Here is a 15,567-nt window from a genome sequence, read left to right as displayed (position 1 = left end):
ATTTCCAATGCCGAAGTGTACACAGGTAGAAGAGATGATTCTGAAAGCATCCCCAACCTCGGCGTTACTGGAAATTTAGTTGTAAGGCTTATAGAACCAGTCAGGGATCAAAACTACTGTGTTTATGTAGATCGTTATTACACCAGTGTAAATCTGTGCCAGTATTTAGTTGAACATATGGGGACACAACTTGTCGGGACTGTTATGACAAACCAGAAACACTTCCCCAAATCTTTGATCAAAAGGAAAAAAGACATGAACTGTGGGGATTCGGAAATTGTGTATAACGGAACTGTTGGAGCAATAGTTTGGTGTGACAAAAAGCCAATTTATTTTGTGTCATCAAAATTTATTTCTGAACCTGAAGTACATGTGAACAGGTATGATGGCACAGAACACAAAAAGGTGCCAGTAAAATGCCCCAAAGCAGTTCAAGCCTACAATCAGTTTATGGGGGGCATCGACAAAAACGACCAAATGACCAAACTATATAAAAGTCGACGGCATTATAAATAGCCTCGGCGTTTGATGATGAAGTTCTTTATGTGGGCTGCATATAATGCCTATGTAATATTAGGTTTTTATCACCCCCATATGCCTCAGGGCCACAGGCAGCTTACATTCCACATGTTCATTGAGAAGCTATGTCATAATCTAGTTGGCGACTTTCGTACGTATCCAACACCACAACCCCGCCAAGACATTGAGAACCGCCTCATTGACTATGGGCAACATGAAGTTCAGAGAGCCCCTCATGCTACTACAAATAACAGATGTGTGGTTTGTTCTGAAAAGCCCATTGTTAATTAACGGGGAGCTCAGGGTGGGGGGGGGGGGTCTATGTTGTCATAATGGCCAGGGTTCAAAGGGTTAATGATGTTATATAAAGTTTTTTTCTTAACAAAAGGCCTGCCGACAACACATTCAAAGATTTTCAGAACTCAACAGATTTCACTGTTTTGGCATTTATGTAGAATGTCGAGCTCACAATGGATATTTAGATTTAAACTGCATCTGTGATGCTACTTTGAATGTGTCCATCGAACCATGCAGTGTTTGTAAATATATGGTTGGTCAATCTTAGCGCTATCGTATACGTGTTATTATAGACCCATCTTGGCCATACCATCTTCGTTTAATCAAGCTTGCGATGTCCGACATCATCTGGGCCACACCCGAGCAATGGTAACTTCTATACAACAAGCTATATGCACACAACCGAAGCAAATTTTTCATATGAAATATTTTGAATTATTTCATGCTAAGACATGAAGCGACAAAGCCTTCGCGTTAAAATAACATATATAATAAAAAAATTTTCAAAAAGAAAATTTCTGCAAGTTGACAAAAAGTCTGAAATAAATCTATCAGTAGAGTGATTGTATAAATATCTGGGTTTTTATCGGAAGTCCATCACAATAACGAGATAACGAGTGTTAAAGCTGTAATGTTCAAGTGGTATCACAAATAGAAAGTCGATACATTTGACAGGAGTAAAGGGGAATTCAGTGATCTCCTTAGCATGGTTGTCCCTTTTGACATTTGTGACACAAATCGCTCCTGTGAGGCTTTTTAGGGTCAATGTGTCTCGCCTTCTTTTCGTCGTTGCTGCAGATGCAATCAATCTCGTGGCAAATAGCACAGCGGAGTCTCTCTAAACGATATGGTTTGCACGCTGTCCCACATTTCTTGCAATCTTGTGCATAGCAAGCCTGTAGGAAACGAAGGGAGACAATCAACGTCATAATAAACATGTCTTGATCTTATACAAGTTACATCCCTTCGGTTGTCTGTGTCGCTAAGTACTTAAACTAAAAACTTTCATTGGCATTCGTTATACTACAGTCTGAGTGGAATTCGCCCCTTTCCAGTTCAGCGCCTCCTAGCGGGTGAATCGCACACGGAGGAATGTCATGGCCGCGTATGGGGTCATGTAGCAGTTTCGCCTGTTTTCCACAAAAGCTGTCGTCTTTTTCTTTTCATGACATCTGCGTGATTGAGGTGAGGGATTAGAAATAACCATGTATCTATATACTCACGTGTGTTTTGCATGAAACTCATATTTAGTGTTAAAATACAATACTTCGACAACGTAGATGCAGCGGACTCGTTGAAACAACAACAACACTTTCATGTTCAGTAAATGTTTCTTAGATGCAGAATGTAACACTCTGAGATCGAGCAACACAGCTGTGAAACTAACAGAAAGTACATCCCCAAATGTGTCGGATTGTCAGTAAGCGACTTTTACCGCTGTCTACAGTAATTTCGTCTTCCCTGGCGAACCTCACGCTCTTACACATTATCTAACTTAATCTTATATTGACCTTGACAAACATGGACTATGGCAGTAACACTTTCAGGGTCTACCACCATCTTGATAAGGTAATAAATCCTATACACTAGGAAAATGGGATTATTTCACGAACAGACATGATTGCCGTGAAAACTTTAGCTCATAGGCATTTACAGAGGGCAGAGGATTGACAACAATTCTAATGTCTGCGTGAACTGTGGCACATGTCGCTCATGATCAATCCAACATATCTGGAGCTGTTTGCTTCCGTAAATCTCATGAATGTGTTGCTTGATTTCAGAATTACATTAACCAATGTAGTCTTGGTTGGGGAATTTTGAATTTAAATTTTAAGGTTACTTTGTAATGCATAGTGCATAAAATACATAGGTAGTAATTTCTGACTAGTTCATAAATTGCTCTAAGAAAAATATATCCATTTAGCATGTTTTGAATGCATGTGCAATCTAGGTGTTCATTTAGGTTCACAGCTAAATATAGGCCTGTTAAAATGTATAGTTTACTATTGGTATTCAATGTTTTTGAAATATTTTGGACTTAATAAACCTTATTCATGTTCTTGTACATAAAGAATGGTATAAAAGAGACGAAGGGATGCTAGATCTACACTTATACTGACAACTTATTCTTCTGTTTGCTTCCAGAAAGAATCTAAAATGCCTCATCATTGCTGTGTGCCTTTGTGTTCAAGTGACACTAGACTTGAGAGCTGTAAACATTTGTCATTTCACAGTTTCCCTTCGGACAAAGATTTGGTAAAAAAATGGATTGTGAACATGAGGAGAGACATTGGTAAAGATTTTGCCATAAACAGACACACTTGTGTGTGCTCTTTACATTTTACAGAGGATTGTTATCCAAAACACCAAGGCATAAGACGTCGTCTTGTGAAGGATGCCATTCCAACAGTTTTTCATTGGTGTAAAGGCACCTCCACTCAGCATTCTAGGAGAAAGATTAAGAAACAGATTTCCTCAGTAGCATCCGAGAACAAGGAGAACAAAGCAGCTACAGGTCTTCAACAGTTTTCTGTGGAGGAGCATTCTTATTCCCGCCAATACACTGATGGGGCTATGTATACTATATATCCTACAACTTTGAGAAGATATTTGGAGAGCAGCAGTAGTGGGGATGACAGTTTAGAAGATTATGAACCTAGCGTCTCACCTGATAAAGCCTCTGTTTTACAGACCAATTTAAATCTGATGACACTGCGCTATGAAGAAAAGTTTACTTTGCTCAGATTTTGCAATTCTGACAGTGACATAAAGTACTATACAGGATTTCAGTCTTATATATCTTTATCATGTTTTTTTCAGTTTCTTCAGCCAGAATGTAATTTTTTATATTATGTGGGCACAGAGAACACATCATCTGGTACACCGTATGACTTATTAAAGAAACGTGGACCATCTAGATCACTCTCACCAATGGAAGAGCTCTTCATAACACTAGTGCGTCTTCGTAAAGGACTACAAGAAAGGTTAATTGGTGATCTGTATAGCATATCTGAGGGTCATGTATCTAAAATTGTCAACACATGGATTATTTTTTTAGCAGATAGATTTCGATCATTACCAATCTGGCCAAAAGCTAAACAAGTGCGAAAGACCATGCCAGCATGCTTTAGAGAACATTATTCAACAACTCGTGCTATTGTGGACTGTACAGAACTATTCATTGAACAACCATCTGCATCTGACTGTCAAAGAGAGACTTTCTCATCTTACAAACACCACAACACTGCGAAGGGACTCATTGCAATTTCTCCGGTAGGTCAACTTACTTTTATTTCGCCATTATATGCTGGGAGATGTTCTGACAAAAAGATTATTCGTCACTGTGGGCTCCTAGACTTACTGGAAGATGGTGATAGCCTCATGGTTGATCGGGGATTTGACATTCGCGAAGATGTTGAAAGAAGGGGGGCTTCTCTTATTATTCCAACATTTCTGCATGGACAACAGCAGTTCACAGATGAACAGTTAAAATTCTCAAGGGGAGTTGCAGCTGTGCGAGTTCATGTAGAACAAGCAGTGAGAAAAGTTAAGGAATTTGAGATCATTCGGAACATTGTTCCTATATCTTTGTGTCCAATGATAGAGAAAGTTTGGCTTGTGTGTGGCCATTTGTCAAACTTTACAGGTACATTATTTAAAGGTTAGTAACTTAGATCAGTTAGCACTTTGTCTAAAGTAAACTGGTTTTAAAGATTAGAATTGCGTCTCGTTTGCTCGAACATCAAAGGGCTTTAACTGCAGCTTCGAGTCAGTAGGTTATCAGGTACTTGGCGAAGGTCGATGGTTTACTCCAATAAACTATGGTTTTCTTCAACCATACACTTCACGAGCCCTCATATGAGTAAAAAATTCTTAAGTACAGCATTATCAATCAACTAAATGTAAGTTGATAATAAGTAAAAAAAAATTATTTCATAATACATTGGCTGGCTTCAAGAAGTGAATTACAACAATTCAGGATTGGCATGGGATGGAATTGTTACATATCATGTGACACTGCGAACAAATTTTGTTTCACTTGGCTTTACTTTTATTTAAGGAAACTCATCATACTCAAAGGAGACATATACATGTATCATCACTTGCTCTATATAATAGATGAAGTTCCTTCAAACTCTCTTACAATTTGATTGAAAATGCTTCATTATTAGTATCATGGGAAAATAACAAATGGAAATGTGATTAACGAATCTATGGTATGTAGGCATATTTCTCCAGTCATACACATGTGCATGTAAATAGAGTAAATGATGACTGGACATTCTTGAAAAACATTGCTCCACAATATGTAATTCTGACATGACAATTGAAAATGCTTAATATTTCTACAAATGAGTGTATTGGAGGCGATCAACAAAGCTAGGCAACAAATGATGGAAATAAATATCAGATAGCTTTGGGAGCATTTTGTTTTCAAAAAAGTGTTTGTCTTTTTTTAATGGAAACAATAACAATATCATCTGGAGGCACAAACACCACCATATCACAAATATTTACACCAGTAATATTAAGCTGACCTTGAATTTGATAAAAATAATCATGAGTCTCAGACAGTTTCACCTCTCCGTCAACATATTTTAAGTAGAAATTATTTTCCTTAATTTGTTGACAAATTTTGACTTTCTTTTGAAACACACTGTAAGGGCACTTAACTTCTACAAGTTTCAATTCACTGTTGGTAAGCACAATTTTATCAGGACTAACACCTAAATATGGTATTTTGGGATTTATTATTAAACCTGCTGAGCAACTTTCACAGGGTTGGACTTCACTATACTTGGCAAATGCAGCTGACTCATAATCTACACCATGGCGGACACTTCTGCACGTGAAAAACTTCCGCTTTCTATTGAAAGTTGTTATTGGATTAGTACATGATTTTAGTCTACAGAAAGTCCCAAAGTTGGATGCCGTTATTCTATGTTGGCGCTGGTCAAACCAAAACTTACTCTTACTCTGTAATCGAGTTTTCTTTTCAATACATCTAGATGTTTCAATATTTACTTCCACAATGGAACTGTAGTGTTGTTTCTCTGATGCAGTCAATTTAGTTGTGTAATCATCCACACTAAAGTTATATTCTGTTCCATTCATTAATTCAAAAAGTTCAGAATGAAGGCTTCCATCCATTTGCTGTTTAGGCAACACTGGAATACATTGATTGGTCCTGATGGTGTCTATGACTGGTAACATAATACAATTGGAATCATATAAGTTAACAAGTTTCTGAATTTTTACCTGTGTCACAGTGCTTGCAAACTCAGGTACAGGATTATGTTGCTTCACACTACAACCAAGGTCCCCTTTTACTGGTCTCTCTGGGTCATGCTTAACAAAGTTTATGTCAGAAAAAAGCAGTGGTTCGTCTGTCACAGGTTTTCGGACATGCCACATTTGAAGTTTTTGTGTGCATGTCTTAGCATCTGGGATTTTGTTTATCCCTAGTCTGTACAGATCTATCAAACAATACAAAGTTGCCACAAGATGCTTACCCTGGCCATCGATTCCAGCAGGGCACGAACAGGTTGACCACTTAAGCCTTCGACTGCCCTTGAAACAGATAAACACATTATAGGACAGCTGTCTCATGGATGCCTGACACTGACTACGGAAATATACATAATTTCTGTTTTTATTGCTGCTCAGTCCAGTAACACGACCTTCTCGAAACAGGTTCCAGCCTTCAACACGATGTCTTTTGGTTTCTACTTGAATGACAGACTCATCGATGTCCTCCAACAAAAATTCTTCTCCCCATCCCTCTTTCGGTGCTACTCTCCCTTGAAACCCAAGAAAACCTGAAACGCAGTTTTGACAAATTACCACATGACTGGGTTAACTTTTTCTGTCCTGACGTGTTACTTTACAAATATGATTGTAACAGCTGACTGAAAATAGCCTAACATATTAACACTGTCAGATCAATTAAGTCATTACAATAAACAGTCAATATAATATTAATGTGCCCAAAAGTAAGTAGAAGTAAAATGACCCCGTTTTCTATACCTTTACGCGACAGTGATGGATTTTGTGCCATAACATCTGTACATGGTGGGCAGTACCATCTTCCAACATCATTAACTTCACCCTCTTCCAGATCAACACAGGCAGGATGGAACCATTCGTCACAAAAATCACACTGGATCATTGTTCTATCAGGATCATCTAATTGTTTACATAAACAATAAAGGCGAGTGTCCTCCTTTCTGGTTTTTGCATCACTGATATCTTCAGCCACAGTTTGTTTCTTTCTCTTGCAATTCATGGCTCTAGGCGAACTGTTTAAACAAAATTAGAATATCATTGAAAAATGAATATAATCATACATGTATTCATTCACATTTAAATGAATAAGTCTACCTATCCATAAACTAAATTACAGCTGATAGGCCTATTATGTTTTAAAAGCTTACAACATGTGCATACATAAACAAGTCTCTACGGGATTAAAGTAAGGCGTATTACACTACAAAGCAGTTCTCGGGAGGGACTTTCCATCTTACAAACGCCAAAGTACTGCGAAGGTTAGAACATTGTAAATTGTGTTGTTGTTGTTGAGGCTAAGCTAGCTGGTTGTATTTTGTGTAAACAGTACTATTTCAAGTCCTATACCCTTCTCACAACCATTCAGTGAATCATTATAAACAGTTTGTCCTGTTAATTCACTTTACCTTGATTTTCTTGCGGCTTTGGAATGAAACTGGCCTGATAACAGAAAAAACTTAGAGACGGCCCGATGACCCCATACGCGGCCATGACAGTCGTCCGTGTACGACCATCCGCTAGGAGGCGCTGAACTGGAAAGTCGCGAATTGTCAGCACATAATGTCGGGCCAGGGTGGGACACACCAATGCGTCTGCAGTCGGGTCAGGGTGGGACACACCCCTGCCTATGCAGACGGGCCAGGGTGGGACAGACCCATTGCGTTTACAGTCAGGCCATGGTGAGACACATTACTGATCTGAATTTGACCAGTGCCACATTTTATATATATACAGTTGTCCCAAGGATTCACATTAGATCATACTGTATCTACATTTGACCTAACCTTCTCACTGGGCTGAAGTGATAAAGTAAAAAAACTGTAAATAAACAAGTCAACTTTAAATTTACTCTTAGTGAAAACCAAAGCGGTTTGGAGATGTCATTTTGATGAATAGACATGTAATACGTGGAACAGTATTTCATGTTTAAAATTGAAGTCGTAAAACGTTTATTTATGATCATATTCATATCCCAAAGAATATAGGCCTACTGAGGATACTACATAAATTTAAACTTCCTTACCTTACTGTCTTTACTCAGCAGATAAACGTGAGAGCTCTCCCATCTGCCGTTGCAAGTGTGGCAGTGGAAATATCCATACCTTCGTAATGAGTTAGGCATCTTGTCACAGACAGGCGTACTGACGCACTGACAATTATTCTGCTAATACCGCTTACATAAGTCGCTAACGCAGTTGATAGAGCTTCTGATCAGAAATATACTTGTGAAAACGAAAATGAAAGTAACAATGCATGTCGCAGGATTTCCACGATATGAATTTATAGCACAGTAAGTAAAGCTGAGATTCCATATACGCGGTATGCGGTTTGCGGTATACGGCACGCGGTACGCGGATACGGCATGCGGTATGCGCTTTCTCTGATTCCATTTATGCGGTAACCTATGCGTTTTCTTTCATTCATGGTACGTTTTTATCAGAGCAAACATGTCGCATTCCTCCATTTCACGACGTGTGGCTTTAGAGCAAGATTCAGACCTTGCCATAATAGCAATGTCATATAAGTTGTTGTAACTAAAGAAGCGTAAAAAGAGAAAACACCGATGGTGGGTCCACAGTATTTTGCGGCAAAGAGCTCAGCAGGGAGCTTTCCATAACTTGGTCTCGGAATTGCAGCTGGATGGAGAAAAATTCCAACAGTACTTTCGTCTAACCAGAGAACAATTTAAACAAGTTCCGACCACGTGTCGGGGAAACACCCCACCAGTGACGTCATTTCTTGGGATACCCTGTCCGGTTTTGAAAACGCATACCGCACCGATCGCTACATGGTGCGATTGATTTTGCCGTATACGTTTCCGCATGAAAAAACGGATCCGCGACCGTACCTATGGAATCATTGCAACTTATTTGAACTATTTCGATTTTTTGCCGCGTACCGCATACCGCGTACCGTATACCGCTACCGCATGTAAGGAATCTCAGCTTAACACGTGCCTTGTAAGCCCTTGACCGTTATCACTTATGGATACCATGACTGGATGATAAATAATCAATTAATCAATCGATCAAACACTTTACAGGTCTGCATAAATTCAAAGGGCGATCAATAAATCATTTATTCAATAAATATTAGTCAATCAAATATATGAAATCAATGTTCTTCTTGTAGGCCTGTAGGCCTGTAGGCGATGTCGAGTTATGTTTTTAATTCGGTTCATTTGTACCGATACTTATCTTTAAATCTTTATGAGATATATTTGATTGATAGAGATTAGATACACAGTGACCTACTGTGTCATATATGTACAATGTACAGGCTACACATGTGTTTAGGCCATATATACCTCATGATGGAATTCGGTATAAGGAGTATTTTGGTTAATCAATCACCCAAATCAGTCTATCTCCAGATGTTTAACAGCCTTTATGGGAAAACATTCTATTTTGAAATGTAAGGATCTCGCAATTTCCAAACAATGCTTTGGTCGCTATTATGCCTGCAGGTAATGGAAATACGAAGTTTACAGACATTTCTCAGAAGTAAAGCCGAGTACAGCGTGACGTGTATAGCTTGGTGTCTTATAAAACGAACTGAAGTATGGTGAGGTATGTGCGCTGAAGTTACGAGCATAGCTGAGTGTCTTTATGTTGGGAATAGTGTATCTGGCAAGGTATATGTAGGTTGGTTTATCAGAATAGAATCTTTGTTGGCTTAAACCGGTCCACATAATTGTATCAAACAGACGGAAAGCATTGTGCAAAACATTTCTACAGGATTCCTGAATATATATATATATATATATATATGTATTAATATTGGATAAGTAAAACACTGGATAAGTAAAACATGAAAATTTATTGTTATTGCACTGTTTGAACAGTGGATAATTCAATCACTTTGTCCTCGACATGCACATCGTATATTTCGACAATAAGTCATAAGGCTGGCTAAAAAAAATCTTTCGCTGAACCCATTCCTTGAAGGTTGAGGGATTGTATATCTCGTTGATCAAATGGTTAATCCGTTCCAAATTTCGGATTAATTCCTTATCAGGAATGGATTAATCCCTTATATTGACGAAATATGCAATCCGTGAACCTTCTAGGAAAGGGTTTAACGAAAAATTTGAATAGGGTGCTGTCGCGTGTTGTGAGACTGTAGTGATTTTTGATTGGACACAAACGCACTTTCCTCAGGACCTGCGCAAAGGGTGATATTTTGGGAACGAGAGGAAAGAAATTTAAAACATGTTATATACTTTTCTCGCCGCTTCTCGCCGCAGAAAATCTCATTAAAATTTGGGTATCTCTCACGACAGACCGATGCTATACGGATCATATAAGGAGAGTAGCTCAGCTCGATCGGCACTTTTTCGCCGGGTTTGAAGACTGTGGAATCTGGATGATCCGCTATCACAGGCTGGAACTGAAAAAACACATTCTGTCTACCATAACATAAACCCAGGTTATAAGGCCACATTTGCGGAGTCCTTCTATATTTTGTACCCAATTCACAATTTAAGACTACACAACTCGACCGCATCGTCTTGTCTTCAACAGTAGGCCTATATATGTAGGCCTGTACTGGATATCATGAAGTGAAGACAACAATTAGAAAGAGCACTCCATTTATTGTTAAACAAGAGAAAAAGTAACAACTAACTAACAAACCTAGAAATGCTTTTAGCTGGGATTTTTTACCTCCATATGGAGGCCGATAGAGGACATCTCGCTACCGCGCTACCTCTACCTTTCTAATTCTAGGGGAGGTATCGAAGTAACGAAGTAGCGATGTAGCGATGCGAGACAGTGAGGTAACGATGCGAGACAGCGAGGTAAGAATGCGAGACAGCGACCTAGAGAAACTGACATAATCTCGCTTCCTCGCCTCCCTACGTCGCCTCGTTACCTCGCTGCCTCCAAAGGGCGAGGAGGCGACGTGAGGCAGCGAGGCAGCGAACTGAGGCAGCGAGCTAGCAAGGTAACGAAATGAGGCAGCGAGGTGGCGACGAGAGGCAGCGAGGCAGCAAAATGACTCACCTCGCTTCGCTAACTCGCTGCCTTTCTTCGCTAACTTGCTACCTTGCTCCCTCGCTGTCTCGTTACCTCGCTGCCTCACCTGGTATGAGAAAGGTCGAGGTAGCGAGGCAACGAAATGACTCGCCTTGCCACCTTGCTCCTCTACCTCGCTGCCTCGCTTCTGCCCTCGCTGCATAGTTACCTCGTTACCTTGCTGCTTCGCCCGGTATAAGAAAGGTCGATGTCCTCTATCAGCTTCCATACCTACATATGGCTTGCGTGTAATTCACAATATAAGCCTAGAATACAACCATTAACAATATATAACAATATGATAAAATTGTGAATAGCTCACCAAAGTAGTCTTCGCGCACATGTCATTTTCCACAGCCCAGGTTCTTTCATATCCGAAATGGTTATGGTTGGGTTTAGCTACATTCTCAACCCAAAGTACAAACGCATAAGCGACTGTACTGTCATAGGCTGGGAAATGTTGTTTTTGTTTTAAACTTACTGTGACTGAATGCACAGAAAAAGATGAATACGAGCCAGTTTTTACCAAATGCATTGATAGGGTTTTAGATCTGGTTTAAGTATGGATATTGTTTATTTGTGGGCAACCGTGACGCCAGGGACCGATTCCACAAAGCCAGTTTTGACTTAAGTCAACAGTTAAAAGTTGGACCACACCATCAGTATTATCTTATGACAAATGTCAAAATTTCAACTTACATTGCCGAAAACTGAACCTTGTTACAACGTTTTAAATTTTGACTTAAGTCAGAAATGTCTTTGTGGAATCGGCCTCATGTATGACTGAAGTAACTTTTATTTCGTTCGAAATGCGAGACTAAGTAATCGGCACTCTGTATCTGTGTAAGTTTTGTGAATAATTATGAAGACTTAATTCCACTTTGGCCAGGTAATTTCCTCGTGCGGAGAGTTCATTATCTAATATATGGATTTACCTCTCGATTTTCACGTTTCAGAAAAACCTATATGGTCTTTCGAAAGAGCATAGAATTGATAGATATAAATGGCTTGTCGTGGAGAAAGTGGGCCTATCAAACAGACTTGTTCTGAAACACTTGCTAAAAATCCTGTGTGAAGATAGCTTGAAAAGCCATATAGCTCCATGCAGATCTAATTATTTGTATCTTTTTAATTTAATTTATTTATCTGATTGTTGTTTATGGTCTTACAAAAGTTTTTTTGCTCTTAGACGATAGCAGTCATTTTAGAAAGGATTGCGCCGTAAGAGTGTCCCTAGTCTGCCTTTTAGTTGGAGTCGCTCATCTTTCCTATATAGGCTGTACTAGTATACTTCCAAATAATTGCTAAAATTTTATGACATGGTCACATGGTTCTTTCGCGAAAGTTGAGAATAGCCCATGCCACATATTCTGTAAGAGGAGTAACTCTAGTGTTAGCTAGAGGGCTTCAACTGATAAACTAAAATAGCCAAAGCAAGAAACTTACAAACTATCATAAGTACAATATATAGCTTCCAACGATCGTATTTGTCTATATCCAGCTAGACTATAGCCTACTACAAAATAGAAGCAATGCCCAGTATAAACTTATTTGTTGGTTCTCTAAATCGAATATATTGAAAGTATATGTGATAAATATGCTAGGCAAATATTTTAGAAATTTACAGCTTTTCAAAACGCTGGCTGATAATTTCCAATTTTTAGCTCTGTTGGTGTATGTCAGAAATAACGCTCTTGGCATTTGTAAGCCATGCTATATGCATGACGTTTTTAGTAACCACTTTTGCAGAGTCGGCCTGTTTTACAGCGGTGACAAAGGTCTCTTGGATGCGGCCTTTCGGACGTGCGGTCGTACGGGCCGTGTCTTGATGAACGGAGTTTCTCCACTCTGAAAGGTTGGCAAGACTGGCCACATTTTCGACAATCCTGGCCAAAGAACTGGCTGGTCTTCATACACATGAAACAGAGGAAGATTTTACCTTTTTACAACTACACTGGCAGAAGTCCCGAACCTCGATCATTCACAAAATCAAAGTACTGCATGCATGGTCACACCTGATGATTTTTGTATAGCCTACCTTTATGTCGCTTGATCTTACTTCTGATAAATCACTGGGATTAACAGGTGTTAAAAACTTACCATGTCTCCATTTGGTATCAGGTATACGTGGGCACTCTCCCAAGTAGCATTACATTTCGAACATCGGAAATATCCATATCTCCTGGTATTTCCAGTGTTTCGTCTTCCATAACCCATTACTTTTGTTCTGGATTCAGCTGTTAAAATTGACCAAGAAACCGATTTCCGACAATCGTAAGTAGATATGACAAGACAGACCTTTGCAGAAAACTGCTCTTTCTCTGTTGACACACACACTCTGAATATATCCTGAGGTATATATATATATATATATATATCCATCTCAAAGCAAAAGTGAAAGCTGGCACTATTGTGCAATATACCTCAAAATTTCAAGATCTGCACAGAATAAACTATGAACTATGAACCTACACTGCTATTGAATTGCGCAAAACCTCATGCTTTCGTGACTAGAATATAAAATGAACCTGAACTGTTATTGAATTTAACTGCGTAAAACCTCATGCTTTCGTGTCTAGAATATAAAATGAACTTCAACTGCTGTTGAATTTAATAGTGTACATGTACACATAGTTATATACCTTCTCACGGTATTCATGTGTTCATAACAAATTCGTTTCCGATGGTTTTTCACCGTAGGACTTAAGTAAAAATTCGGTATATAACAATCACACGTACAGGTAAGTCTAACGTTTACACCCAAACACTATTATATACAAAGTCTAATGCCGCGGGGTCTGGTTGGTAGAAGAACAAGCAGGTCTCACTGCAGGAGAGAAGCGCCAGGATTCAATTATGTTCTCCAATCTTGAAAGAGCGTTTTCTCCATCATTGGGATCATTTCCATGCTTTTGTCTGAAGGTTTCCAAGCCGGATATTGTAGGCATGGTTGCCCGTCGACGTTGGTTAGTCTTTCTGTCGTCAGGCAGTGGGCTATCTAGCAACAGTTTCTGAAAACCACTACGCATTCTTCCAATCGGTGATGGACTGCTGTTGACGCTGTGGTCACAGCTGTTATGTAACAGGGATGCCACTGGACCATTTTTGTGCCTGGCCTTTTCGAATTCAACACTGGAAGTAGGAATCGTCGGTAGTTTCAAAACATCTGATTCACTCTTATCGAGTGTCGACAATGTTCTTTGAAACGCATCCTTCAATATACTTGAACGTCGTCTCGTGACAGGAAACTGTGATTCCTGCACTATCTTTGGTTCTGAGGGCACCGTCGATGGATTAACGTTTGACACAGTGCTCGTCTGCTTTCGGCCTCGTTTTTGTATGTTTCTTCCCGATGGTAATGACTGAGACGTTTTTCGTTCTAGTTCGCGCCTTTTCAGAACTTCTTTTAGCCTAACGTCAAACTGCTCCAGGGTCATACTTTGCAAACTGCTGCGTCTCATTGCCTTGTACGTTTCCTTTTGGCTATTGGACAGTCCATGTGGGAAAACGACCTGACGCTCAGGCATCATTGAGTCCTGCAACAACTGACACAGTTCGTCAGCGTTTGAATTGATTTTGGAAGTGCTGGAATTACACTCGTATTCCAAGCCGGCGATGCGACGCTTAAGGTCCTTTTCATGACCACTGTTTTTCTGTCGAGCGGCGTCCATAGCTCTCGAGTCTCTGACAGCCACCATTCCAAATAATGGATCCATCGTGACCTTGGTATACACGCAATGTATATCGGAAAGCTATGAATTCATAAACAACGTCTTACATACCAGAAAAGTGTTTCATGGCTGTATCACACTGTGTAAACATCCACCTTTTTCAATCTATAAGGTATCTTGCAGTTATTAATGTGGAAGACAAACAACATAGTAATTAATAGGCCAATACATGGTTTTATAACATGTATCCGAGATTAGTTCACACAATAACGACATTTGACCGTAATGCTGCGTTAGCGCCACGCGGGTGAAAGTTGGATTAACTATAAACCCAATTAAAGGCTTTAAAGGGGAGGCAGGGTTGAATGTTTACCTATATATCATGCGTCTTGGCAGCGGTATAATGGCTTATGAACACACTTCGTTTATTGGCAAATATTTCATCCGTCTTGACCTTGAGTCATATCCTGGTCTCGTGACATCTACGTCTACACGAACTTTATATGACAGGCTGACTGGATTAAGGCAATAGAACATATATAGACAGACGTTTAGACTAGTTCACAGACGGCCTTTTTTATCCGGTAATCTTTAAGATAAATCACAAATTTTTAGGTATATACCAGTATAATACGATCCATTTAGTAATTGCTTACTTTGAAGGCTATAAATATAGCATGTGTACTTATGGGATAAGAAATGTTACCAGGGACATATACACTCCAGGCCTTGTGATAAATCACTTCTCGTGTTGACTCTGATGATGTTTACTGGTGTTC

General features: G+C 39.4%; 3 protein-coding genes and 1 long non-coding RNA gene across 4 annotated transcripts; 1 reads left to right on the top strand and 3 right to left on the bottom strand.

Moving 5' to 3' along the window:
* The first annotated feature begins 1,903 nt into the window (after window positions 1–1,903).
* LOC135471860 (uncharacterized) lies at window positions 1,904–4,482 on the top strand. The gene is made up of 2 exons (XM_064751264.1): window positions 1,904–2,001; window positions 2,962–4,482. The coding sequence occupies exons 1-2, from the start codon at window positions 1,909–1,911 to the stop codon at window positions 4,480–4,482; spliced, it is 1,614 nt and encodes a 537-aa protein (XP_064607334.1). The 5' UTR covers window positions 1,904–1,908.
* A 763-nt stretch (window positions 4,483–5,245) lies between these two features.
* LOC135471866 (uncharacterized) lies at window positions 5,246–5,993 on the bottom strand. Its single transcript, XM_064751273.1, has one exon. The coding sequence runs from the start codon at window positions 5,965–5,967 to the stop codon at window positions 5,251–5,253; it is 717 nt and encodes a 238-aa protein (XP_064607343.1). The 5' UTR covers window positions 5,968–5,993; the 3' UTR covers window positions 5,246–5,250.
* LOC135470879 (uncharacterized) lies at window positions 5,975–7,526 on the bottom strand. The gene is made up of 4 exons (XM_064749927.1): window positions 7,509–7,526; window positions 6,844–7,115; window positions 6,029–6,635; window positions 5,975–5,984 (listed from the first exon to the last, which is right to left on the bottom strand). Exons 2-4 carry the CDS (start codon window positions 7,100–7,102, stop codon window positions 5,975–5,977), a joined length of 876 nt encoding a protein of 291 aa, XP_064605997.1. The 5' UTR covers window positions 7,103–7,115; window positions 7,509–7,526.
* Window positions 7,527–11,545: 4,019 nt separating this feature from the next.
* LOC135471872 (uncharacterized) lies at window positions 11,546–13,435 on the bottom strand. Its single transcript, XR_010444476.1, has 2 exons — window positions 13,218–13,435; window positions 11,546–13,024 (listed from the first exon to the last, which is right to left on the bottom strand). It is a non-coding gene; the product is annotated as an uncharacterized LOC135471872 (long non-coding RNA).
* Between the last annotated feature and the right edge of the window lie 2,132 nt (window positions 13,436–15,567).

This window comes from Liolophura sinensis, chromosome 7, assembly GCF_032854445.1.
Source record: "Liolophura sinensis isolate JHLJ2023 chromosome 7, CUHK_Ljap_v2, whole genome shotgun sequence".
Taxonomy (NCBI): Eukaryota; Metazoa; Mollusca; class Polyplacophora; order Chitonida; family Chitonidae; genus Liolophura; species Liolophura sinensis.
The sequence above is the reverse complement of the archived record's forward strand: the minus strand, read 5'-3'. Positions and strand labels throughout refer to the sequence as shown.

What these genes read in the sequence shown, in the direction of transcription:
- LOC135471860 (XM_064751264.1), top strand. Translation starts at nt 1,909, where the DNA reads ATGTCATGGCCGCGTATGGGGTCATGTAGCAGTTTCGCCTGTTTTCCA. An exon ending in ATGACATCTGCGTGATTGAG is followed by an intron (nt 2,002 to 2,961) that starts GTGAGGGATTAG and finishes GTTTGCTTCCAG; the next exon opens with AAAGAATCTAAAATGCCTCA.
- LOC135471866 (XM_064751273.1), bottom strand. Translation starts at nt 5,967, where the DNA reads ATGGATGGAAGCCTTCATTCTGAACTTTTTGAATTAATGAATGGAACA.
- LOC135470879 (XM_064749927.1), bottom strand. Translation starts at nt 7,102, where the DNA reads ATGAATTGCAAGAGAAAGAAACAAACTGTGGCTGAAGATATCAGTGAT. An exon ending in TCCATCACTGTCGCGTAAAG is followed by an intron (nt 6,636 to 6,843) that starts GTATAGAAAACG and finishes ACTGCGTTTCAG; the next exon opens with GTTTTCTTGGGTTTCAAGGG.